This window comes from Anomaloglossus baeobatrachus, chromosome 8, assembly GCF_048569485.1.
Source record: "Anomaloglossus baeobatrachus isolate aAnoBae1 chromosome 8, aAnoBae1.hap1, whole genome shotgun sequence".
Lineage (NCBI taxonomy): Eukaryota > Metazoa > Chordata > Amphibia > Anura > Aromobatidae > Anomaloglossus > Anomaloglossus baeobatrachus.
Window position 1 is genome coordinate 130,919,109 of NC_134360.1, and position 26,101 is coordinate 130,945,209.

The 26,101-nt window shown below is 42.4% G+C and overlaps 1 protein-coding gene across 3 annotated transcripts in view; it reads right to left on the reverse strand.

Annotated features, from left to right (window-relative positions):
• Window positions 1-392: 392 nt before the first annotated feature.
• PLA2G4A (phospholipase A2 group IVA) overlaps window positions 393-26,101 on the reverse strand; it is a 337,394-nt gene continuing 311,685 nt past the window's right edge. For all 3 annotated transcript variants that reach the window (XM_075320930.1, XM_075320931.1, XM_075320933.1), the window contains 4 exons: window positions 24,213-24,397; window positions 15,234-15,429; window positions 9,119-9,276; window positions 393-712 (listed from right to left, as the gene is read on the reverse strand). In XM_075320930.1, the coding sequence (XP_075177045.1) occupies window positions 590-712; window positions 9,119-9,276; window positions 15,234-15,429; window positions 24,213-24,397 (662 nt within the window). In that variant the 3' untranslated portion in view covers window positions 393-589. The remainder of the gene's footprint in view (window positions 713-9,118; window positions 9,277-15,233; window positions 15,430-24,212; window positions 24,398-26,101) is intronic.

The following is a 26,101-nucleotide window of genomic DNA, read 5'->3' on the forward strand; positions in this document are numbered from 1 at the left end:
GCTCTACAGGCATGTAAAGTGGAGAGCGAAAATATCCTGGGCTCACTATAGCCTTAATATTTCTGGGAATAGCACTTGGAAGACCCCATTGACTTATAATAGAGTTCATCTAGCTGACGATTGTTTTTTATATCAAATATGTTGGAATCTGTAACTTGGGTTCTAAACAAAGCCTCCAACACACGTGTACCAAGATGTACTAGCAATGCAGAAATCAGAGCTAGACAATATCTGGCCACAGTTTTTCAGTGTAACTTCTTTTTGTAGCATGGATCAGATCAGGATCTCACACTGAAAATCTTAATGGTGATGAGACTCATGGAGTAAACAAGAATAAGAATAAAATTAATTATATTTGAGAGACAAATGATTATATTGAAAAGATATGTCTTTTAATAGTCATTAACAATTTGCTTATTTCCAATACAAAAAAAGTACAGTAAGAATGAGAGCTAGAAGTATACGGTAACTTCTAGATAGGATGATAAATAATGGCTGCTCTTTATACACATGTATTACACGTGGCTTCCTTCCTCATCCACATATAACACAATCCCCCTTATATTATTGTCACAATATTTTGGACAATTCAGCTTTGTGGTTTGCTCTTGTTAAAGAATTTCCGAGCTTCAACATCACTCAGTGACACAGAACATCGAGACGGATGCTGCCTCCTGTACTCAATACTTTCTGCAATTGCTTCTTTTATCACCTGCAACGCAGTAAGAATGTATATATTAGTGCAACACAAAGAACTAATGCCAGGAATTATTTCAGCTGTGCTATAGGTTAACTTTATAAAACGGCGTTTTTCCACCATAACACATGCAACCTTTAACTTGCATTTAAAAAATAATAAATTTAGCTCACAATCTTTATTGTCTGCCAGTTCTGCTCCTGGCTATAGAATGGGATTTAAAGAGTAATCATCATTTTACATTTCTTTCATAAATCAGCGGTAGATCTGTCTTTAGTGAATATCTTCACGTATACTATTAAAGCGCACCAATCACCAGGATTTTGGTATATAACCTAAAGCGAGTGCTATACTGGCCCTATCAGGCTGATTCTCTACATACCTGTAGTGGTTAGCTCAGATGTTTAAGTTTTGAAATCCAAGAAAGTAAAGTTTATAAAATCAGCTTTTTGAGTGACATCCACAAAGGATCAGATAATATATTCATAGTTATCCTATCCTCCTGTTAGAATTAGAATAGGTATTATACAAACAATTCACTTTGTCTCTTGCAGGACCTGTGTGAGGTCATACCCATATGACCTGGTATCAGCCTTGTTGGCGGAGGCCACGCCACTTCTGGTCACATGGGTATGACCTCACACACGTCCTGCAAGAGACAAATGTTCTATTTATCGGTGTGTGTGTATATATATTTTATATATATATATATATATATATATATATATATATATATATATATATATATATATATATATATATATATATATATACATATATACATACATTTATATATATATATATATATATATATATATACATACACACATGCAGTTAGGTCCAGAAATATTTGGACAGTGACACAAGTTTTGTTATTTTAGCGGTTTACAAAAACATGTTCAGAAATAAAATTATATATATAATATGGGCTGAAAGTGCACACTCCCAGCTGCAATATGAGAGTTTTCACATCCAAATCGGAGAAAGGGTTTAGGAATCATAGCTCTGTAATGCATAGCCTCCTCTTTTTCAAGGTACCAAAAGTAATTGGACAAGGGACTCTAAGGGCTGCAATTAACTCTGAAGGCGTCTCCCTCGTTAACCTGTAATCAATGAAGTAGTTAAAAGGTCTGGGGTTGATTACAGGTGTGTGGTTTTGCATTTGGAAGCTGTTGCTGTGACCAGGCAACATGCGGTCTAAGGAACTCTCAATTGAGGTGAAGCAGAACATCCGGAGGCTGAGAAAAAAAAAAAATCCATCAGAGAGATAGCAGACATGCTTGGAGTAGCAAAATCAACAGTCGGGTACATTCTGAGAAAAAAGGAATTGACTGGTGAGCTTGGGAACTCAAAAAGGCCTGGGCAACCACGGATGACAACAGTGGTGGATGATCGCCGCATACTTTCTTTGGTGAAGAAGAACCCATTCACAACATCAAGTGAAGTCCAGAACACTCTCAGTGAAGTAGGTGTATCTGTCTCTAAGTCAACAGTAAAGAGAAGACTCCATGAAAGTAAATACAAAGGGTTCACATCTAGATGCAAACCATTCATCAATTCCAAAAATACACAGGCCAGAGTTAAATTTGCTGAAAAACACCTCATGAAGCCAGCTCAGTTCTGGAAAAGTATTCTATGGACAGATGAGACAAAGATCAACCTGTACCAGAATGATGGGAAGAAAAAAGTTTGGAGAAGAAAGGGAACGGCACATGATCCAAGGCACACCACATCCTCTGTAAAACATGGTGGAGGCAACGTGATGGCATGGGCATGCATGGCTTTCAATGGCACTGGGTCACTTGTGTTTATAGATGACATAACAGCAGGCAAGAGTAGCCGGATGAATTCTGAAGTGTACAGGGATATACTTTCAGCCCAGATTCAGCCAAATGCCGCAAAGTTGATCGGACGGCGCTTCATAGTACAGATGGACAATGACCCCAAGCATACAGCCAAAGCTACCCAGGAGTTCATGAGTGCAAAAAAGTGGAACATTCTGCAATGGCCAAGTCAATCACCAGATCTTAACCCAATTGAGCATGCATTTCACTTGCTCAAATCCAGACTTAAGACAGAAAGACCCACAAACAAGCAAGACCTGAAGGCTGCGGTTGTAAAGGCCTGGCAAAGCATTAAGACGGAGGAAACCCAGCATTTGGTGATGTCCATGGGTTCCAGACTTAAGGCAGTGATTGCCTCCAAAGGATTCGCAACAAAATATTGAAAATAAAAATATTTTATTTGGGTTTGGTTTATTTGTCCAATTACTTTTGACCTCCTAAAATGTGGAGTGTTTGTAAAGAAATGTGTACAATTCCTACAATTTCTATCAGATATTTTTGTTCAAACCTTCAAATTAAACGTTACAATCTGCACTTGAATTCTGTTGTAGAGGTTTCATTTCAAATCCAATGTGGTGGCATGCAGAGCCCAACTCGCGAAAATTGTGTCACTGTCCAAATATTTCTGGACCTAACTGTATATATACACACATACACACACACACACATATACACACACACTCACATATATACAGGGTGGTCCAAAGTAGGTGGACAGAAAATATTTATTTTGATTTATATATATATATAATTATATTTACCAACACAAGCATAACATTGACAATTAAATTTTATTCTGAATAATAATACAAAAGCCCTTACATTTTATCAGCGCAGGTGCTCAAACTGTTTGCCATTACAATTTTCACAGCTTTGAAGTCTGCCTCTTACGCTTCGACAAATATTTTTGCACAAGTCTCTTTGGGTATTAATTTTTTTAAATACATCTCTTATGTAATTTTTCAAATCACTGATACTTTTTGGTTTTCAACCATAAACTTTGTCCTGGAGTTCTCCCCAAAAGAAAAAAATCCAATAGGGTCAAGTCTGGTGAACATGCCGGCCAATCAAGTGGGCCTCTTCAGCCAATCCATTTATTAGGAAATGTTCCATCAAGATACGGCCTACTCTTGAATAATGTGGAGGGGCCCCATCTTATTGGAAATAAAGGTTATTTGAATTAGGCTGTTGCTGTAACTTGATTCATTAGAATTTCGAGATACTTATCTCCTGTGACTGTTCCATCAAAAAACATTGGTCCTAAAACACCAAAACTTGAAATACCACCCCAAACATTGACACCAGGCTCATATAGTTGTTGTTCTAATGTCAAATGCATGTTCTCATTATACCAGTAAATACAATTATGTCTGTTAATATGGCCGGATAATTTAAAAGAAGCTTCATCACTCCACATAATGTTATCTAAAATTACTGGATTTTCTTCAATTTCATTAAGCATAATCTCACTAAATTGCAGCCGCCTGTCTGGATCATCCTCCAATAAGCCATGAATTAGATGTGGACAATAAGCTTTCCACCCAATAGATGTCAGGATTCGCATGATAGTAGCTCGTGAAATTCCCAAATCTAAAGAGACTATTCTGGTGGACTTTTAGCATTTTGAGATTTCCAATACTCTTAAAATCCATTTTCTTTGATCTATATTTAAATTATTTGCCATTATGGGTTATCTGAATTATTTGAATAGAAAAGAGATTTGGGAGAGATTTATCTGTGAAAACTGGATCTGTCAAACTGACTCAGTTGCCCTTAGCAACCAATCAGATTCCACCTTTCATTTTCCAAAGAGTCTGTGAAGAATGAAAAGTGGAATCTATTTGGTTGCTAAGGGAAACTGAGTCAGATTCATTTTACACCATGTTTGATAAATCTCCCCCTTCATAACCCTATAATACATACTGTCCACCTACTTTTGGACCACCATATATATAAAATGTAGTACAGATCAAAAGTTTGGACACACCTTCTCATTCAACGAGTTCCCTTTATTTTTGTGACTCTTAAAATTGTAGATTCACATTGAAGGCATCAAAACTATAAATTGACACATGTGGAATGAAATACTTAACAAAAAAGTGTGAAACAACTGAAAATATGTCTTATATTCTAGATTCTTCAAAGTAGCGACCTTTTGCTGTGATTACTGCTTTGCACACTTTTGGCATTCTCTTGATGAGCTTCAAAAGGTAGTCACTGGAAATGGTCTTCCAACAGTCTTGAAGGAGTTCACCGAGATGCTTAGCACTTGTTAGCCCTTCTGCCTTTACTCTGCAGTCCAGCTAACCCCAAACAATCTTGATTGGGTTCAGGTCTGGTGACTGTGGAGGCCAGGTCAACTGGCGTAGCACCCCATCATAATAAATAGCCCTTATACAGCCTGGAGCTGTGTTTGTGGTCATTGTCCTGTTCAAAAATAAATGATAGTCCAACTGAACGCAAACCGGATGGAATAGCATGCCGCTGCAAGATGCTGTGGTAGCCATGCTGGTTCAGTATGCCTTCAATTTTGAATAAATCCTCAACAGTGTCACCAGAAAAGCACCCCCACACCATCACACCTCTTCCTCCATGCTTCACGGTGGGAACCAGGCATGTAGAGTCCATCCGGTCACCTTTTCTGTGATGCACAAAGACACAGGGGTTGGATCCAAAAATCTCAAATGTGGACTCATCAGACCAAAGTACAGATTTCCACTGGTCTAATGTCCATTCCTTGTGTTCTTTAGCCCAAACAAGTCTCTTCTGCTTGTTGCCTGTCCTTAGCAGTGGTTTCCTAGCAGCTATTTTACCATGAAGGCCTGCTGCACAAAGTCTCCTCTTAACAGTTGTTCTAGAGATGTGTCTGCTGCTAGAACATTGTGTGGCATTGACCTGGTCTCTAATCTGAGCTGCTGTTAACCTGCGATTTCTGGGGCTGTTGAGGCAGATAAGCTTATCTTCCGCAGTAGAGGTGACTCTTGCTCTTCCTTTCCTGGGGCGGTCCTCATGTGAGCCAGTTTCTTTGTAGCATTTGATGGTTTTTGCCACTGCACTTGGGGACACTTTCAAAGTTTTCCCAATTTTTCGGACTGACTGACCTTCATTTCTTGAAGTAATGATGGCCACTCGTTTTTCTTAGCTGCTTTTTTCTTGCCATAATACAAATTCAAACAGTCTATTCAGTAGGACTATCAGCTGTGTATCCAACACAATTGATGGTCCCAATCCCATTTATAAGGCAATAAATCCCACTTATTAAACCTGACAGGGCACACCTGTGAAGTGAAAACCATTTCCGGTGACTACCTCTTGAAGCTCATCAAGAGAATGCCAAGAGTGTGCAATGCAGTAATCAAAGCAAAAGGTGACTACTTTGAAGAACCTAGAATATAAGAATATAATAAATATACAGTGCCTACAAGTAGTATTCAACCCCCTGCAGATTTAGCAGGTTTGATAAGATGCAAATAAGTTAGAGCCTGCAAACTTCAAACAAGAGCAGGATTTATTAACAGATGCATAAATCTTACAAACCAACAAGTTATGTTGCTCAGTTAATTTTTAATAAATTTTCAACATAAAAGTGTGGGTCAATTATTATTCAACCCCTAGGTTTAATATTTTGTGGAATAACCCTTGTTTGCAATTACAGCTAATAATCGTCTTTTATAAGACCTGATCAGGCTGGCACAGGTCTCTGGAGTTACCTTGGCCCACTCCTCCATGCAGATCTTCTCCAAGTTATCTAGGTTCTTTGGGTGTCTCATGTGGACTTTAATCTTGAGCTCCTTCCACAAGTTTTCAATTGGGTTAAGGTCAGGAGACTGACTAGGCCACTGCAACACCTTGATTTTTTCCCTCTTGAACCAGGCCTTGGTTTTCTTGGCTGTGTGCTTTGGGTCATTGTCTTATTGGAAGATGAAATGACGACCCATCTTAAGATCCTTGATGGAGGAGCGGAGGTTCTTGGCCAAAATCTCCAGGTAGGCCGTGCTACCCATCTTCCCATGGATGCGGACCAGATGGCCAGGCCCCTTGGCTGAGAAACAGCCCCACAGCATGATGCTGCCACCACCATGCTTGACTGTAGGGATGGTATTCTTGAGGTCGTATGCAGTGCCATCCAGTCTCCAAACGTCACGTGTGTGGTTGGCACCAAAGATCTCGATCTTGGTCTCATCAGACCAGAGAACCTTGAACCAGTCTGTCTCAGAGTCCTCCAAGTGATCATGAGCAAACTGTAGACGAGCCTTGACATGATGCTTTGAAAGTAAAAGGTACCTTACGGGCTCGTCTGGAACGGAGACCATTGCAGTGGAGTACGTTACTTATGGTATTGACTGAAACCAATGTCCCCACTGCCATGAGATCTTCCCGGAGCTCCTTCCTTGTTGTCCTTGGGTTAGCCTTGACTCTTCGGACAAGCCTGGCCTCGGCACGGGTGGAAACTTTCCAAGGCTGTCCAGGCTGTGGAAGGCTAACAGTAGTTCCATAAGCCTTCCACTTCCGGATGATGCTCCCAACAGTGGAGACAGGTAGGCCCAACTCCTTGGAAAGGGTTTTGTACCCTTTGCCAGTCTTGTGACCCTCCACGATCTTGTCTCTGATGGTTTTGGAATGCTCCTTTGTCTTTCCCATGTTGACCAAGTTTGAGTGCTGTTCACAAGTTTGGGGAGGGTCTTAATTAGTCAGAAAAAGCTGGAAAAATAGATTATTAATCCAAACATGTGAAGTTCATTGTTCTTTGTGCCTGAAATACTTTTTAATACTTTAGGGGAACCAAACAGAATTCTGGTGGATTGAGGGGTTGAATAATAAATGACCCTTTGAATGAACTTTTCACAATTTTTAAAAAAAAAAAAAAAAAAAAAAAAAGAAATAACATTCTTTTTTGCTGCAGTGCATTTCACACTTCCAGGCTGATCTACAGTCCAAATGTCACAATGCCAAGTTATTTCCGAATGTGTAAACCTGCTAAATCTGCAGGGGGTTGAATACTACTTGTAGGCACTGTATATTTTCAGTTGTTTCACACTTTTTTGTTAAGCATTTCATTCCACATGTGTTAAGTCATAGTTTTGATGCCTTGATGCCTTCAATGTGAATCTACAATTTTCAGAGTCATGAAAATAAAGAAAACTCTTTGAATGAGAAGGTGTGTCCAAGCATTTGGTCTGTACTAAAATATATATATATATATATATATATAGATCTATATATCTATATATCTATATATCTATATATCTATATATCTATATATCTATATCTATATTATATATATATATATAGATATATATATATATATATATATACATACATACATACATACATACACACTCACTCTCAAATGGGTAGTTTCACTAAAACGTGCTTGTGTTCTTCTGACAATTTGAAAAATAATCTGAAAAATTCACGGTATAAATATTGTACTATTGGTTTTAGGTCTTTCTACTCCATGTTATTCATCTGTGATTTACACTCCTAGTTTATCCTGTCTTGCTGCAGCACAGTTTTAGCCCCTTTCTCCTCCTATTTGATCTTATAGACTTGTGGGGCTGCTGCAGCCGATGTATGTGTTTTTAGTGGTAGTGACTCTCACAACCACAGAAGGTGAGCACCATAATTTCAATAATTACCTATTCTCCATCTTGAGTAAGACCCTATTGCACTCGTCTTTCCAGAAGTTTATACACTACAGAATTGCAAAACATGTGGACGCTAGATGTGATTTAGGAAAATTGTGGGGCTCAGAAGGGAGAAGGGCATTTGGATTCAGGTGTACATAATTTCTGGATATCTTTTTATCGGAAGCCATGGCACTTCTCCAAAGGCTTTTTTTAACCAGTAACATTGAAGCCCCCTATATTTCCATTGACAGATGATGGACGAGTGGAAGGTTTTTTTTTGTGGAATGACTTGTAAATTAAATTGAGAACATGACATTTTGGATCACATTTAGCCTGTGCTCTACATTGAGCACTTACATTGGGGTTTACATCTAAATCTCCAAATAATTTGATTCACAGGAAACCCCCAAGGTTATACACTATATTGAGGCATGATTGCCAGGATGTACAGATACGTCCATTTGCAGGAACGCACTTCAAAATAGGAAGCATTGGTACATTTAATGTCAGGAAGGGGTTAAAACAACAGCTGATGTCACAAGAATTTGTAAGATATCGAATTCTGACTGCAGAAGGTGCAGCGGAATATCAGACCCGAATTGGAATAAATACTGTTCAGCAATATTTGCTCTATTATACACAAAATTCTTATTAGATTAACATTTTTGCTATTTAATAGTAGTACGATAAAGGGATACTTTAAATAACATTTAAAGGCAGCAATTAATTTAATTAACTGTTTACTAACTAGCTATTGAGATGTACTGTGTGTGGTTGGAATAGCGGTTTGGCGTGCGTTAGGATGTACAGCAGATTTCTCATTTTGGCAATTGGTAGGGATAGCATAGAATATCTTCCAGGTACAGGACCAAAACAGCAGCCCCACTAACATTCTGATAAGAGAAATGAAAGAAAACATACAATTTATGTCCCAATGTCATACATACATTTATGTTGTTGAGGGTATTGAACTCCATTAGATCATGCAGCCTTTTAAATGCCTCATTTGGGTATTTAAAATTAAATGTTGAGAAAGGACTTTCAGGGTCATCAAAAATGTCAAAATCTGCAAAATCCTTTTCTTCATCAGTTTCTCTAGGGACACCTGGGATCATATATTGAAAAATCATGTTAGTATAACAAAAAATTATATAGTATGCAACACCGGAAAACTAGTGAAAAGTAAGCAAGGTAAACATGAAAACAGATTGTTATTTTTTTTTTTTTTTTTTTAAACACACATTATTACACTCTACATCCATTATTCTCCATAGATAATAACTTAATATGCTATAGGGGTTGTCCAAAACTAAGTAACTTTTAATAATTTGTCTATATGTAATTTAATAATCCAAATCACTTTTCTCACATACTTTAATTCAAAATCCCTACCCTTAACTAACTTTTTTGTCACTTTTTTTTCTTTTCTTAGTTCTGATGATCTGCTTGAGAATACCCAGTGCATGCTGGGAGACAAACAGTCAGCAGGGACTCAGGCTACCCTCACTACCTCGGTTTCTTTTTCCATTCTGAAACTAAGTGTGATCAAGGGGCTATGCTGCGATCACCTATCACAGCTTCTGTCATAGCCGTTCCCTCATGAGGTTCTATTGCAGAAACTATGAAGAAGTGAGCACAGCTTTTCTCATGCCACCAGACTGCTTCTGTCCATGTCATCTGGCTCACAGATGAGACTTCATCAAGGGGCGGGTAATAGAAGCAGGGTGAGTGACAGCAGTGCCACCACACAGCTTCTATCACCACCCTAAAACAAATCATCATCAGGGGCAGTGACTAAAGTAGAGTGGGTTAATTTGAGAATGGTGATCTAAGCAGAGAGAGTTACAGTAGTGCCACCACACAGCTTCTATCACCTGAGAAAGTCTTGTTTCAGCGAACAAGGTGTCGGGGATAGAAGCAGCATGGACAGAAGATGCACCACAGCGTGAGTGAAGCTGCCGTCACGTTTCCATCACAGCTACTGAAACAGGATATTATCAGGGAATGGCCACTGCACTGCCCTCTGAGGACACTGAGTTTTTGAGCAGTGGCAGTGGGAAAGACAACAGCAGCCACAGCACCCTGACAAAAATCCATTGTAGAAGACGTTTCAAGAAAAATTATATCTATATCTATATATACACATATACATACATACACACTCAATGAAGCTTATGTACATAGAATCAAGAAGTGATTTAATGTCTTTGTGAAAATGTGGAATTTTTAGATTTCTAGTGAGAATTCTGAGCTGAATGCTTTATGTCATGTCAAGATAAAAGTAACTACATCGTAAACATTTCTTTCTGATCGTTCACCTAGTGATTGACTGTAAAAATAGAATTTGCTAGGATTTTTTTTTAATGGGTTTTAATATTGCAATAAATATTAGGGTGTATGGTAAGTTGTTCACGCAGTAAAATATTTTGACAATGTAAATAAGTTCACAAGAAAATATTATTTCCATGAAACACAGTTGTCCACAATTGCCAATAGAGTTTTGCTTCCCCATTCTATGCATAAAAACCCCCCAAACAACTTTAAGGGTAAATGAACACTGTAGAGTTGGTGTAGATTTTCCATAGTGTTAGTGCAGCAAAATTGTATTGCATATGAATTTTGTCATGGATGTCACCTTATGAATTACAAAGTGTACATGTGACTCGCCCACCCCAGGGCTATGGGACACCCGGTGCCGGGCCGGACTAGTCCGGTGGTAGTCAGTGGTGGCTGGGCCCGGCTCCGTGGCCCTGGTGGGTGTCAGTAAAATATGTGGCTTGCTTGTTAATGGTTGTGTTCGTGACGCCACCTGTGGTATGCGGCTAATAAGCCGCCGCTGCTGTGTGAGGCCTCCGGGATGGTGTTATGGCAGCAATGGTGGTACTGCTCCCCACAGGTGGAGCAATGCCCGGGGCACAGTTGGTGCTTGTAAGTGTCTATGCAGATGAAATGACAGAGGCAACTCCAAGGGTGCAGTTCAAGTTCTTTACTCACAGTTCTTGTCACAGCTGTAGCAGGACCCTCGGACTGCTGGGACCACTGTCAGGGACCTCCGCCTTCTGGGTGATTCAGAGCGTGAAATCCGGTACCCTCCTCTTAGTGTCTCCTTCTCTGCTGTCTTCACTAGCCTTGCCTTAGTTAGGATGGACCTGGCTTGGCCTCCATTACAGCCTCCAGGCTGGGGGGTCACCTGTCGGCTGATTACCCCTTTTCTGAAGGTCTGCTCTGGGTTCTGGCCCTGGGAGCTTACAACGTCCCTGGGCCTCGGTTTTTACTGTTTGGAGATTGTCTTTGCACTCCTCCAGTCTCTAGGGACCGTCCCCTGTCGCAGCTAATCACTCCACCGATGTCACTGTGGACCAGGCCACCGCAGCCTGCAGCTACTCGTAGCGCCTCTGGGCCCTCGGCTTCGGTACCCAACAAGGACTGCTCGTGGTACCTACAGGACTACCCGCGGCCCTGCGACTCCTTCTGTCTCTGCGTGGTGTCACCTGGACCTCTGGGTCCCAGGATCTTCACCAGGAAGCGTCTCCTTCAGTTCCTCTGCTCCTGACTGACTTGGAGCCTTTCTTTCCTTCTTTCTTTCTTTCTCCTTTTCCTTCTTGCCTGCCTCCAGCAGGCCTGCTCCTCCCTCCTTGCTCTCGTTCTTCTTCTCCAACTACATGCTGGCTCCTCACTCTTTCACTCCCTGAGGTAAACTGCAACTAACTTGACCTTCCTTTCTCTATCTGCTCTCTGGTGGCTCCTCCCACCTCCCCAGTTGCTAAGCTACCACCCTATGGGAGCAGGGATGGGTCTTACAGCCCCTCCCAGCATGCAGCATGGGAGGGTTGCCTGCCACTTTCCCTGGTCCTGTGTGTCCCTAGCAATGGGTGTAGTGTGAATTTACCAGGGGCCGGAGTTCACTCTCTTCCTCTCCCAGAATGGGGCATCACACCGCAGATGGGGTGCAATGACCTGTGGCGACGGAAGCCTCAGGGGCGCCACACATGTACTATGAAAATCTGCAGAAAGAATTGCCATGCTGCAGGTGTAAAATCTCACAGCAGGTAAAGTATCTGCAGAATGTACAAGACATTTTTAAAATCTCATCTTAGCTGTTTGTTATGCACAATAATACACCTTGACCCTTAAGGCTACTTTACACGCTACGATTTATCTGACGATATGTCATCGGGGTCACGGTTTTCGTGACGCACTTCCGTCATCGTTAGCGACGTCGTTGCGTGTGACACCTACGTGAGACTCCAAACGATCGCAAATAGGGTGAAAATCATTGATCGTTGACACTTCGTTCAATTTCAAAATATTGTTCATCGTTTGGAATGCAGCAGACATATTGCTACGTTTGATACACTGCCAATGACGAACATCCACACGACGAATGTACGTCGTTTGCGAGATGTGTACGTGTGACCGCTACAAAACGACCTATGAGCGATCTCGGCAAATCGTAACAACGATCTGGGCATGTCACATTAACGAGATTGCTAGCAATATCGTTGTGTTAAGCAGCCTTTAGCCTCAGTAATGATTCATGTTCATGCGTTAGGTCCTGTGAAAGGTTTAAAATATATAAAAGCAAATTACATCTGAATTTCATCAAAGGGACTTGAAAGAATATGACTTATAACTGTGTTCTCTATTAGGCCTAAGCCACACGCCGAGAAAATCAGAGCGAGTGGGATGCGATAAAACATCGCATTCCACTCTGACCAATATTAGCCTGTGTCAGCACCCGTGAGCGATTATTTTCTCAGCCCTAATCGGACCGAGAAAACAATCACAGCATGCTGCAACTGTAATGCGATCCAGTCTTCTCTCACACTCATTCAAGTCTATGGGGCGAGAGAAAAATCGCACTGCACTCGCAGTACACCGGTGTACCACGAGTGCAGGGCGGGAATGGCAATGGCCAGCTACGGAGGAGAGAGGGAGATAAATCCCTCCCTGCCCTCCGCAGTGCCAGCCCTCCCCCCCTCAGAGCCGGCCCACCTCCGCAGCTGAGGTCTGATCGCATGATCGGAGCTCAGTCGCAATGACACTCGCATGACACTTGTCACCTGCTGTCCTGCCAGCGTGAGCAGAGTGTCCTGCAAGGATCGCAGTAGATCCCCGTGTGGCCCCGGCCATATACTGCATTTCTGACCATTTGTAAAGTACCATTGCAGTGTTTTTTTTATTTCCTCCTGGAGTGGTGCTTTAAATAAAAGTCTGCTGCCCCCTATGATATGCTCACCTTCTGGCAGCTTCATCTTTTATCATCGCTGCTCCGGTCAGTCTCATGTGATTTGTGACCTGCCAGCAGCTCCAGTGTTTCAAGGAGTGCGCCAGAGGTCACAACTCAATATAGGTCTATGAGAGCCTCGTTCTCGCTCTTATAGACTTGCATTCAGAGATTATGATGCAACTTCTGACTTCCAGCCAGTCAGAAGTTAGTCATAAGATGGTGCCGTGGGACCGAAGCAGTGTTGGTAAAAGGTGAAGATGTTGTAAGCCGAGTATATGACCAGGGGCAGGGGGCTTAGAGTTAAATGCACCACTCCAGCGCTGAAAAAAAAACAACAAAAAAACACTGGAGTGGTGCTTTAATATTGCTGGATACTTAAACCAATAAAGAAGGTTTTCTGAGACACATCCTACATGTGTGACGCCCTGGCAAAACCAGGTTGTCAGAGAGACTGCACAAATCCTTCTGGTGCAGGATTCTATCCTACTTGGATGGGAACACCCACCTAAGGGTCCTGAGGTGTCAGGGGAGGGAACACGTCAGTTAGAGTTGAGAGGAGTGTAGTGGTGGTCAGGGGTTGGAGCCCCTGGACTACCGGACTACCTGAGCCAACTAGGTGGTAGACGGCAGAGCAGGGCCACAGACGATGGAGATCTAGTCGCGGGAGACCTAAAGTGGACCAGGGCAGGGTTGTAGCCTGCCGGTGCCGACAACGGGAATCTGATCCGGAGGCCGTGCACAGTCGGGGAACCTGGACCCCAGGGCAAGGACCGCTGCAAGCGCCTTACTGATTAGCCAGCAGGAGACAAGGTTCCAGATCTTGTCCCACAAGTAGCCCAGAGAACGAAACTGAAGCCCAACATGGGGATAGGGTGTCCGCCAGAACCCACAGAGATCCCAAGGGTCAAATTTTGCGGGCAATGGCTCCCACAGTACACAAAATACAGGGAGCGGATTTCTCCCATTTTATGCGGGTTAAGTCAACACACAAGAAACTACAAGTGCAGGAGGAAGGGCCCCTGCCCTGTCAGCCTGTGTGCGGGACCAAGCACACCCCTCCAGAGGCTCCCGGAATCCGGCCTTGGTTTACGACATGGACTTTGTGTGATTACCACAGTGAGTACACCGGTATCATCCGGTCCATTTCTAAAGACTGCTCCCTGCTACCCCGCATCATCTTCCGGGCCCCGGGACTACACCTCCCCTACCCGTGGAGGGGATTCCACCTTGCTGCCCCGCTCCATCAGCCCCGGGTGTCCCATACCAAGGCAGCGGCGGTGTCACCAACCCTAGGGTGGCGTCACTGAAACTCTTCCCCAGTAAATATTCCTTTTCTGTTGTTGTGGGCAACGGGCCACTGCACGAGCCCCTAATCCGGCTGCCACTCGAGCCCCAGCCATGATTCTGGATCCGAGCGCCTCGGGTAGCCTTCCTGACATGGTCAGTCAACCCCCCCTGCCCGCGACACATGTCTCTTGCTATAAGAAAGTAATTAAATTGGAAAGGAGAAACAAATTGACTTTTTCGCAAAATTTACTTTTCATTTTGATAAACATGACATTTTATGGAGAATACAGCAATATTAAACGTATGCATTGTCAATGCTGTATGTGTTGGTTAAAGGGATATAAATATAGGACTGATCTATAAATAAACTATGTATTATTAAACTTCACCTACCCCCATGTCATATAGCATTAATGCAGAAGCCATGCTCATTGTTACTATGAAAGAAATCAGACACTATCAGGAACATTAGGTTACTCTTACTTCCATGGGTCTGGTGGAGGATATGTTGAAATAAGGTAAAGTCATCCTTTCCATGAACATACCTGGTGCTTTGAAATCTCTAAATTGAATGTTAGCCAAAACAAAATGAATCACAGTGGGACAGTCTTTTTCTACTGATGGGTTCTTAGGTCGAAATACGTAACACTCCTTCAATCCTTCTCTGTCAAAGACGTGTGGGTCTATCTTTGGAAAGGGCAGTTTATTCATGCGTGCCCACTTTTCAGCAAGTAGGAGTTCCTGGAACGGAAGTAAATATTGTAGATACTTAAAGTTCCTCAAAGAAGTCAAAGGATCACTTGACATACAGGATTTGTGTTTTGCTTTGTCAATTAATTTTTACACATCACTTAAAATATCTACGTTTAGAAACCACTATTAAATATTTCTTTAATTTATGATCAAAGGGTTAAAAGAATAAAAACAATGATATAATAAAGTATAATTTGAACAAACACTTTGTGGTAAGTGAGTAAATAAAAAGCAATACATGTAAATAACATAAGGTACTTAGTTGACACTATTTTGCTTAAAAAAAAAAAAAAAAGCATAAAATCCAACCCACCATGACAAGGTGTGCTCAATCTCTAACTATTGTAGTGTGACGCCCTGGACAAGCCAGGGGTCACAGGTAATGACACCACCACACCCTACACCCCGGATAGGCACATCTAAGCTAGACCAAAAACCCTTGTTGCCTTCCTCCAGGGGCTGATGTCCACACCAGGGGGGCCAGGCGGTTGGCCTCGCCCACCGAGGAGTTCACAGTCCTGGAGGCGGGAAAACACAAGAGTGAGAGTGAAGCTAGGGAAGTGAGAGGAGAGTTAGTTTTGAGAGGTGAAAGTGGAAGGAGGAAGAGTAGAAAAAGAGGGGCCTGAAGTTGGTCCGGGTGTGTGCCCCGGACAGAGACAGCAAGGTTAGCAGACGGCGGTGACCGTCTGCAGGAGTGGTCTATCAGAGTTGACGTAAGGACCGTGGACGGGTGGTGGCCCGGCGGTACCGGACCGGTACACAAGGAGAAGCCAGCACCATTGGCAGGGGCCTTTTGGATCCCGGCAAGGCTTGAAGTCGCCGTGAATTTGCCAAATCCGTCAGTGAAGGGGACCTCCGGGTTTCCAAACAACTAAGTCCCGATTGAAGGCAACAGTCCAACCGTATGATAGAGACACCGCCACCGCCAAGGCACCAGTTTCTCAGGGCCAGCGCCTGCGGGCAAAGAGGGGCTCCTCCGGCCCATATCCAAGTCGGGGAGCGGGTTACCGGTGGGAACCCATCGCAAACAACAGAAGTACTAGGTGCAGGGAAAGAGACAGTCACCATTAACTACCGGGGAAAAGCAACAGCTGCCGTCCGTGGGAACCATCTTTCCAGCCGTGTGTTTTACCGAGAACTGTGTCAACGTCTCAGGCTGAGTGAGTACCACCGTGCCATGCGGCACAGCGCTGCCCCTGCGACCCTGCACCTCACCAGGCCCCGCACCCGGCCTGCTATTCACCCCTACCCCATCACCGGGCCCCGGGACAACCAACCCCCTACCCACGGAGGGGAGGAACAACAACAAAGCTGCTCCCTGTCACCGCTCCCGGGATCCCCCGTCCAGAGCAGCAGTGGTGTCTACACAATCACCACAACCATGGGTGGCGTCATGGACAATATCCCCAAAACCCAAACCACCCCTTTTCACTCACGGGCGAGGAGCGCCGCTCGAGTCCCCGGGATCCGGCCCATCGCTCGAGCCACCGAGCAGCAGCGGCAGCCGGTCCAGAGCAGTGGGAGAGCGTAGCGTCCCCTCCTCTGCCCGCAACAGTAGCATACCTCACTGTCAGCTGACATCAAAACAGATAGAGCAGGACCCAGACCTGAATGTTCAGACACCAAGTTCATATAATTTTATATACTATTTATAGCACACACATATATACATACACATATATACAGTATATTGTATATAATTTATATATATATATATATAATATATATATATATATATATATATATATATATACACACACACACTCACACACACACACACACTATACACACATACATACATACATATATACACACATACATACATATATACACACACACATACATACATATATACACACACTATATTATATATATATATATATATATATATATATATATATATATATATTATATATATATACACACATACATACACACATACATACATATACATATATATACATATATACATATACATATACATATATACATATACATATATACACATATACATATATATATATATATATATATACTTACACACACACTATGTTATATATATAGGTATAACCTGTAATCAATGAAGTAGTTAAAAGGTCTGGGGTTGATTACAGGTGTGTGGTTTTGCATTTGGAAGCTGTTGCTGTGACCAGACAACATGCGGTCTAAGGAACTCTCAATTGAGGTGAAGCAGAACATCCTGAGGCTGAAAAAAAAGAAAAAAAACATCATAGAGATTGCAGACATGCTTGGAGTAGCAAAATCAACAGTCAGGTACATTCTGAGAAAAAAGGAATTGACTGGTGAGCTTGGGAACTCAAAAAGGCCTGGGCGTCCACGGATGACAACAGTGGTGGATGATCGCCGCATACTTTCTTTGGTGAAGAAGAACCCGTTCACAACATCAACTGAAGTCCAGAACACTCTCAGTGAAGTAGGTGTATCTGTCTCTAAGTCAACAGTAAAGAGAAGACTCCATGAAAGTAAATACAAAGGGTTCACATCTAGATGCAAACCATTCATCAATTCCAAAAAAACAGGCCAGAGTTAAATTTGCTGAAAAACATCTCATGAAGCCAGCTCAGTTCTGGAAAAGTATTCTATGGACAGATGAGACAAAGATCAACCTGTACCAGAATGATGGGAAGAAAAAAGTTTGGAGAAGAAAGGGAACGGCACATGATCCAAGGCACACCACATCCTCTGTAAAACATGGTGGAGGCAACGTGATGGCATGGGCATGCATGGCTTTCAGTGGCACTAGGTCACTTGTGTTTATTGATGACATAACAGCAGACAAGAGTAGCCGGATGAATTCTGAAGTGTACCGGGATATACTTTCAGCCCAGATTCAGCCAAATGCCGCAAAGTTGATTGGACGGCGCTTCATAGTACAGATGGACAATGACCCCAAACATACAGCCAAAGCTACCCAGGAGTTCATGAGTGCAAAAAAGTGGAACATTCTGCAATGGCCAAGTCAATCACCAGATCTTAACCCAATTGAGCATGCATTTCACTTGCTCAAATCCAGACTTAAGACAGAAAGACCCACAAACAAGCAAGACCTGAAGGCTGCGGCTGTAAAGGCCTGGCAAAGCATTAAGAAGGAGGAAACCCAGCGTTTGGTGATGTCCATGGGTTCCAGACTTAAGGCAGTGATTGCCTCCAAAGGATTCGCAACAAAATATTGAAAATAAAAATATTTTGTTTGGGTTTGGTTTATTTGTCCAATTACTTTTGACCTCTTAAAATGTGGAGTGTTTGTAAAGAAATGTGTACAATTCCTACAATTTCTATCAGATATTTTTGTTCAAACCTTCAAATTAAACGTTACAATCTGCACTTGAATTCTGTTGTAGAGGTTTCATTTCAAATCCAATGTGGTGGCATGCAGAGCCCAACTCGCGAAAATTGTGTCACTGTCCAAATATTACTGGACCTAACTGTATATACACATATATACATATTATATATACATTATTATATATATATACATATTATATATACATACATACAGTGCCTACAAGTAGTATTCAACCCCCTGCAGATTTAGCAGGTTTACACATTCGGAAATAACTTGGCATTGTGACATTTGGACTGTAGATCAGCCTGGAAGTGTGAAATGCACTGCAGCAAAAAAGAATGTTATTTCTTTTTTTATTTTTTTTTTAAATTGTGAAAAGTTTATTCAGAGGGTCATTTATTATTAAACCCCTCAAAGCACAAGAATTCTGTGTGGTTCCCCTAAAGTATTAAGAAGTATTTCAGGCACAAAGAACAATGAGCTTCACATGTTTGGATTAATTATCTCTTTTTCCAGCCTTTTCTGACTAATTAAGACCCTCCCCAAACTTGTGAACAGCACTCATACTTGGTCAACATGGGAAAGACAAAGGAGCATTCCAAGAGACAAGATCGTGGAGGGTCACAAGGCTGGCAAGGGGTACAAAACCCTTTCCAAGGAGTTGGGCCTACCTGTCTCCACTGTTGGGAGCATCATCCGGAAGTGGAAGGCTTATGGAACTACTGTTAGCCTTCCACGGCCTGGACAGCCTTTGAAAGTTTCCACCTGTGCCAAGGCCAGGCTTGTCCGAAGAGTCAAGGCTAACCCAAGGACAACAAGGAAGGAGCTCCGGGAAGATCTCATGGCAGTGGGGACATTGGTTTCAGTCAATACCATAAGTAACGTACTCCACCGCAATGGTCTCCGTTCCACACAAGCCCATAAGGTACCTTTACTTTCAAAGCATCATGTCAAGGCTCGTCTACAGTTTGCTCATGATCACTTGGAGGACTCTGAGACAGACTGGTTCAAGGTTCTCTGGTCTGATGAGACCAAGATCGAGATCTTTGGTGCCAACCACACACGTGACGTTTGGAGACTGGATGGCACTGCATATGACCCCAAGAATACCATCCCTACAGTCAAGCATGGTGGTGGCAGCATCATGCTGTGGGGCTGTTTCTCAGCCAAGGGGCCTGGTCATCTGGTCCGCATCCATGGGAAGATGGATAGAACGGCCTACCTGGAGATTTTGGCCAAGAACCTCCGCTCCTCCATCAAGGATCTTAAGATGGGTCGTCATTTCATCTTCCAACAAGACAACGACCCAAAGCACACAGCCAAGAAAACCAAGGCCTGGTTCAAGAGGGAAAAAATCAAGGTGTTGCAGTGGCCTAGTCAGTCTTCTGACCTTAACCCAATTGAAAACTTGTGGAAGGAGCTCAAGATTAAAGTCCACATGAGACACCCAAAGAACCTAGGTAACTTGGACAAGATCTGCATGGAGGAGTGGGCCAAGATAACTCCAGAGACCTGTGCCAGCCTGATCAGGTCTTATAAAAGACGATTAGCTGTAATTGCAAACAAGGGTTATTCCACAAATTGTTGAACCTAGGGGTTGAATAATAATTGACCCACACTTTTATGTTGAAAATTTATTAAAATTTAACTGAGCAACATAACTTGTTGGTTTGTAAGATTTATGCATCTGTTAATAAATCCTGCTCTTGTTTGAAGTTTGCAGGCTCTAATCTTATCAAACCTGCTAAATCTGCAGGGGGTTGAATACTACTTGTAGGCACTGTATATATACATAAATATATATATACACATATATATATACATATACATACACTCACATAGGCATATACACACACAGACATATGATATGTATATGTATACATACATAACAACCAAAACCAACAACTATTAGATTGACGTCCACATAAATAGAGAAGGGCAAATAGTGAAATATTCAAGTCTGGATAAATCATGCCGAATAATTTTTATTATTCATGTATTCGTCAAAAGTAATGATGAACCCAATGCAAGTCCATGGGAAAATTTACAGGAGGTTCTTGGAAGTCGGTCTGGGAGGGTTGAAATGGATGGAAAAGAGTGCTGAAACTGAATGGGAACGGGAATGGGGGAGACGGCTGGATGCATTTCTGACTCACATTTGGGTTCAGGGAATAATATTGTCAGAGTACTAAAAGGGATTAAAGCAGGACAGTTAGGGGTACTTTGCAAGTTGCAACATCGCTACTATGATATCGTCGGGGTCAAATCGATAACGACGTCGCAACGTGTAAAGCCTAGATACGCTGATAAACATTCGCAAAAGCGTCGAAAATCGATGATGATCTGTGTAGCGTCGATCATTTTCATAATGTCGCACCAATAGGAGATACGATGTTGTTCCTCGTTCCTGCGGCAGCACACATCGCTGTGTGTGAAGCCGCAGGAGCGAGGAACATCTCCTTACCTGCGTCCACCGGCTATGCACAAGAAAGGAGGTGGGCGGGATGTTTACGCCCCGCTCATCTCCACCCCTCCGCTTCTATTGGCCGCCTGCCGTGTGACGTCGCTGTGACGCCGCACGACCCACCCCCTTAGGAAGCGGCCCCTTAGGAAGCGGCCAGAGCAACGTCGCAGGGCAGGTAAGTGCATGTGAAGCTGCCGTAGCGATAATGTTCGCTACGGCAGCTATCACAAGATATCGCATGTGCGACGAGGGCGGGTACTATCGCCCTCGGCATCGCTAGCCGATGCTAGCGATGTTGCAACGTGCAAAGTACCCCTTAGACTTACTGAGATTTCCTGAAACTGTTACACCACTTCCGGGTCTGCTCATTAGGTCCCAGGGTTAGTGGTTAGGGTTAATTTAACCTGTTCAGTCAATTAAGCGGTCGTTTTAGTTTCAAGTAAGTCGTTCCTTGATCAACTATTAAGGCTTAATGGATTCGGTAACGACTAGCTGGTTCAGATGGTTGAAGGATAAAGCTCCTCACCATTTATGTATGGTTTTTCACTTTTTTTTTTAGTTTATTATTTTTTCCCCTCCCTTTTTTTCCACATTGATAGTGAATATAATTATGCACTTGTTCCCTGATCTGATATTTATTTTATCATATTTTGGGGATCTGGCTTTGCAGTATATGTCTCCTTTACATATATTAAAATAATAAAATATCTATTTCACCAACAGTTCTGTGTATTTGGCCTTGGAGTGCATGTCTGTTTTACATACATTAAAATAGAGCTAAGTGAACTAATTTTCTGGCTTTAAGCTATATATTGTCCCAAGATAGAAGATATCTGGTGTTTATATCCCTAGTTTAGTCCATTTTGTTATTATCAGAACAGGGCGTTCACGGACAGGATATAGGGACAGCCGCCATGGAATGGGGTACCATTTGAACCCTAGGGTGCTAAACCTCAAATCATAGGCAGCAATTGGTGCTTTATTTTTGCCAGGCGAGGCATAATCAATATGCACACATAGCCTAATCCAGGAATTCAGCAGTGAGTTCAATTGAGTTCACAGAGAGCAGCATAGTACCCAATTTGTGATTGCTGGACTGTCGAATCGTGGGACACTGTGGCACAGCTATGAGGCCTGAAAACCTTTAAAAGAAGCCTTTAAAGAAAACCTTTAAGTTTCTTGGAGTTTCACGCTGTTGGGACACCTGGAGGTTGTGAACTCTGGTAACAGGTCACAGCCTACAGAAGTCCCAGAAAGTTTGAACTCAATGAATGGTAAAGGCTGTCTTAAAGTTTCCCATAAAGTTACCAGGTTGACAGCTACTGCGAGACCCAATATCTGTGAGCTTTGGTTACATACTGTTGCTCACAGCCACCAGGTCTCTCGACAACTGTGAGGCCCATAAACCTTAAAAAGGAGCCTATAAAGAGAGCCTTTAACATTCTTTGAGTTCTCAGCGGTTGAGACATCTGGAGGCTGTGATCTTTTCCAGATTTTTCAGCCTCCACATATCCCAACAGTCAGGAACTCTAAGAAACGTAAAGGCTCTCAAAGGCTCCTTTAAGTTATCTGGACCTCACAGCTGCTGGATTGCTGGACTGTCGGATTGCAGGGCATGGTGCACAGCAATTCGACAATGCAGTGGTCAGATCAGGTCACACTGGGGCTTACCGCTGCGCTCAGTGAAAGTGGAATCCACTGCCAGGATCGTTGTTTGACTTTGTGTAGATTGCCTTGGACCTGTGGGGGTGTATTGGGGGTTAATAAATTGGTGAAAGAGTGTTTGTTTGGGTTTTATTTAAAATAAAAAGGATTTTTCTGTAATTTTTTTTCTTTTGACTTACAGGGTTAGTAATAGGAAGAGGTCTATGAGTCGCCCTATTACTAATCCAAAGTTTAGTGGCAGCTATGATTTTTAACAAACCCCTTATATTACCCCAATTGCCATCTCACCAGGGCAATTAATATGCCAGGTAAAGCTCTGAGTTTGTCGCATCTAATAGATACAACAATTCTGGGCACCTACGGGCTGATATTTTAAGACTGGGGGGTCCCAATTACCATGGACGTCACCAGCCTGAAAATACCAGCCCTCAGGTGTCAGCTTTATCATGGCTGGATATCAAAATTTGAGACGGACTGAAGGTTTTTTATTTTTTGAATTATTTAAAAAAAATTTAAAAAAGCTGCATGGGGTCCCTCTTAATTTGATACAAAGCCAAGATAATGCACATGGCTGGGAGCTGCAACCTGTAGCACTTGGCTTTATTTGCACCAGATGTCTACGTAAGGAGGACCTTTAGAGCAAGAATACTGCACAGCACCATAAACAATGAGGAGTGGATCCAGTTTCTACTGGATTGCCACCCTAAGTACAAATTCAATAACAGGTCATTAACGTGAGGACAAGAGTTTTTAAAGTGCACAAAAGATATAAATTTTATTAAAAACACCATACAATAGTGAACATCCAGATGTCATAAAAACATATTAAAAATAAGGATGACGGATAGCACCCCATACAAGTAATAGTAACCAATGCTGAGACATATTGGCTGGTAAACAAGATTTGCATTGCATATTGCCAGGTACAGAGACACATAAGACAGCTGAACCCTAATTTACACTGCTTTTCAAATAGCCTTAGATTCCAAGTGGGGGAAGCAGTGTATATGTGTGAGATCTAATGAGTGAACCTAGAAGTAGTGTGATAGCCGCGGGGAATCTCAGTAAGTAATTTTTTTTTTCACTGCACTTCCCAATCACATTAATGCCAGTACCAAAGATAGAAGGCAATTCCAGCACGTTTCGTGGCTGCAAATCAGGCACCAAACATGCTGGGAGGATTCTCGAATCTCACAAGGCAAATGCTAAAATACTTAATGAGTAACCGATACTGTAAATACCTTAATATTCGTGTGAGTAATGCCCATCACTATATATAAAAGCTTCTAGCTAATACATACTGTCCTTGCAACAAATATTCTTATTATCTATTACCTTGAAAGGGGGGCTTGAATCACTTGGTCTTGCAGAAAAATCAAAAGAAATAATTAGATCAACTCCTCGCTGAGGCCTTAGGATTATAGGGTATGGAAGATTGAATGTCAAACCACTGTCAACAATGTGTATTTTCTTGCTTTTTACATCCAGAGGTTCATAGATCTGTTCGAATTCATCAGGATCTGAAATAAATGTTAACATTATATATTTACAAACCTTAGTAAGCGGTTTAATTAAATATTAAATTTAGATGATACAAATTACAATTTTGCAGAAAACAAAAAAATACAAAAAACACCAAATGCACACAAAGAGTTTCATTAGAACAATTATTAGAGCAGCTCCCAACTGTCCCGGTTTCAGTGGGCAGTCTCGCTGTCCCGCCTTTGCACTGACTTCCTTTAACTGTCTCCATGCAATATCTTCTCTGCCCGCACTTACATTAAATAATGCTCTTCTTCTCTTGTGATCTGTTGGCCCTGGGAATCAAACCCACAATTTTTACCATTGCATGCAACAGCTAAAGCAAACAACAACAGACATCAAGGACATCAGTGGGAGGATTTTGTACACTAGCATAGAAGGCTGTGCTTCCCATTCAAAATGTACTGATACAAAGACATACATGGGTGCATAGAAATACAATGCTATGTCCCTGTATTCTAGAAGGAAATTAAAAAGTTAGATTTTTTTCTTCCTTCAAAAATTACTAAAAAACAAATTCTGAAACAAATACAATATATTTTTAATGAACTTTTAAAAAACAAAAAATCTAAAAATCAGCAAATAACTTGTATATATTTGATATTTTTGCAATCTTAATTCACACAACACAGTGATCGGGGAATTTGACATAAAAGATGGCGTGCTTGTTTTTTTTTTTCTATGATACCCATGAAAAATGTAATAAAAATGTAAGGCTGTGTGCACACGATGCGTTTTTTACCGCGGAAACGCTGCGTTTTGAACCGCAGCGTTTCAGTGGCAAATTGCATGCATTCAGCTTTCCCAGCAAAGTGTATGGGAAAGCTGAAAAATCAGTGCACATGCTGCGTTTCTTTCCGCAGCGTTTTGGATGCCAAAAATCGGTGCGGAAAGAAAAGCAGCATGTCACTTCTTTTGTGCGTTGTGGCTGCGTTCTCTCCCCCATTGAAATCAATGATGTGGGGTCAGAACGCAGCCACAACGCATGGACCTGCTTTTTTGTTGCGGTCCGCGGCCTTTGTCGGCACGCCAGAACGCAGGCATTTACCTGGAAGTGAGGTCAAGAGGCTTCCTGTTGACCTCACTTCCTGGCAAAGCCCCCGGTGTCGCCAAAGTGCCCGCCCCGACCCCCGACCCCCCTCCCGAAAATCCAACATGGCCGCGCGCACAGTAGCGCACCGGCCGCCCTGCTCCTATGATTTCTGTCGCATGTGCAATAACACATGCGACAGAAAACTGTTCCCCAGGCCCTGCCCGTTCACCCCCTATTCCCCCCGGTGTCATACATACCTGTCCGGTCGCAGCGCTGATCCCCCGCGGCCCCCTCCTCCTTCACAGTGCACGCTGGCCGGTCACATGTGCAGAGCAGCTGACAGCCAGCACAGTGTTCAGTGTGAGCTGTGCTGGCTGCTCGCACTCTGCAGCTGTGACCCGGGGAGAGTGGGTGCAGATTTTTGCACCCACTCTCCTCAAATGGAGGGTCTGCCCTCCTAGAAAATGGGGGATACGTTTCCTGAACGTGCCCCCATATTCTAGAAGGTCCAGAGGCGACGTGGGACATCCATATGGATTTCTGCGGACCCATTTTTTTTTATTAAATTGGAGAACAAGGGAATGATTTGGGGAGTGTTTTTTCTAATAAAACATTTTTTGTTGTCTTTTTTTGCTTTTGTTTACTGTCA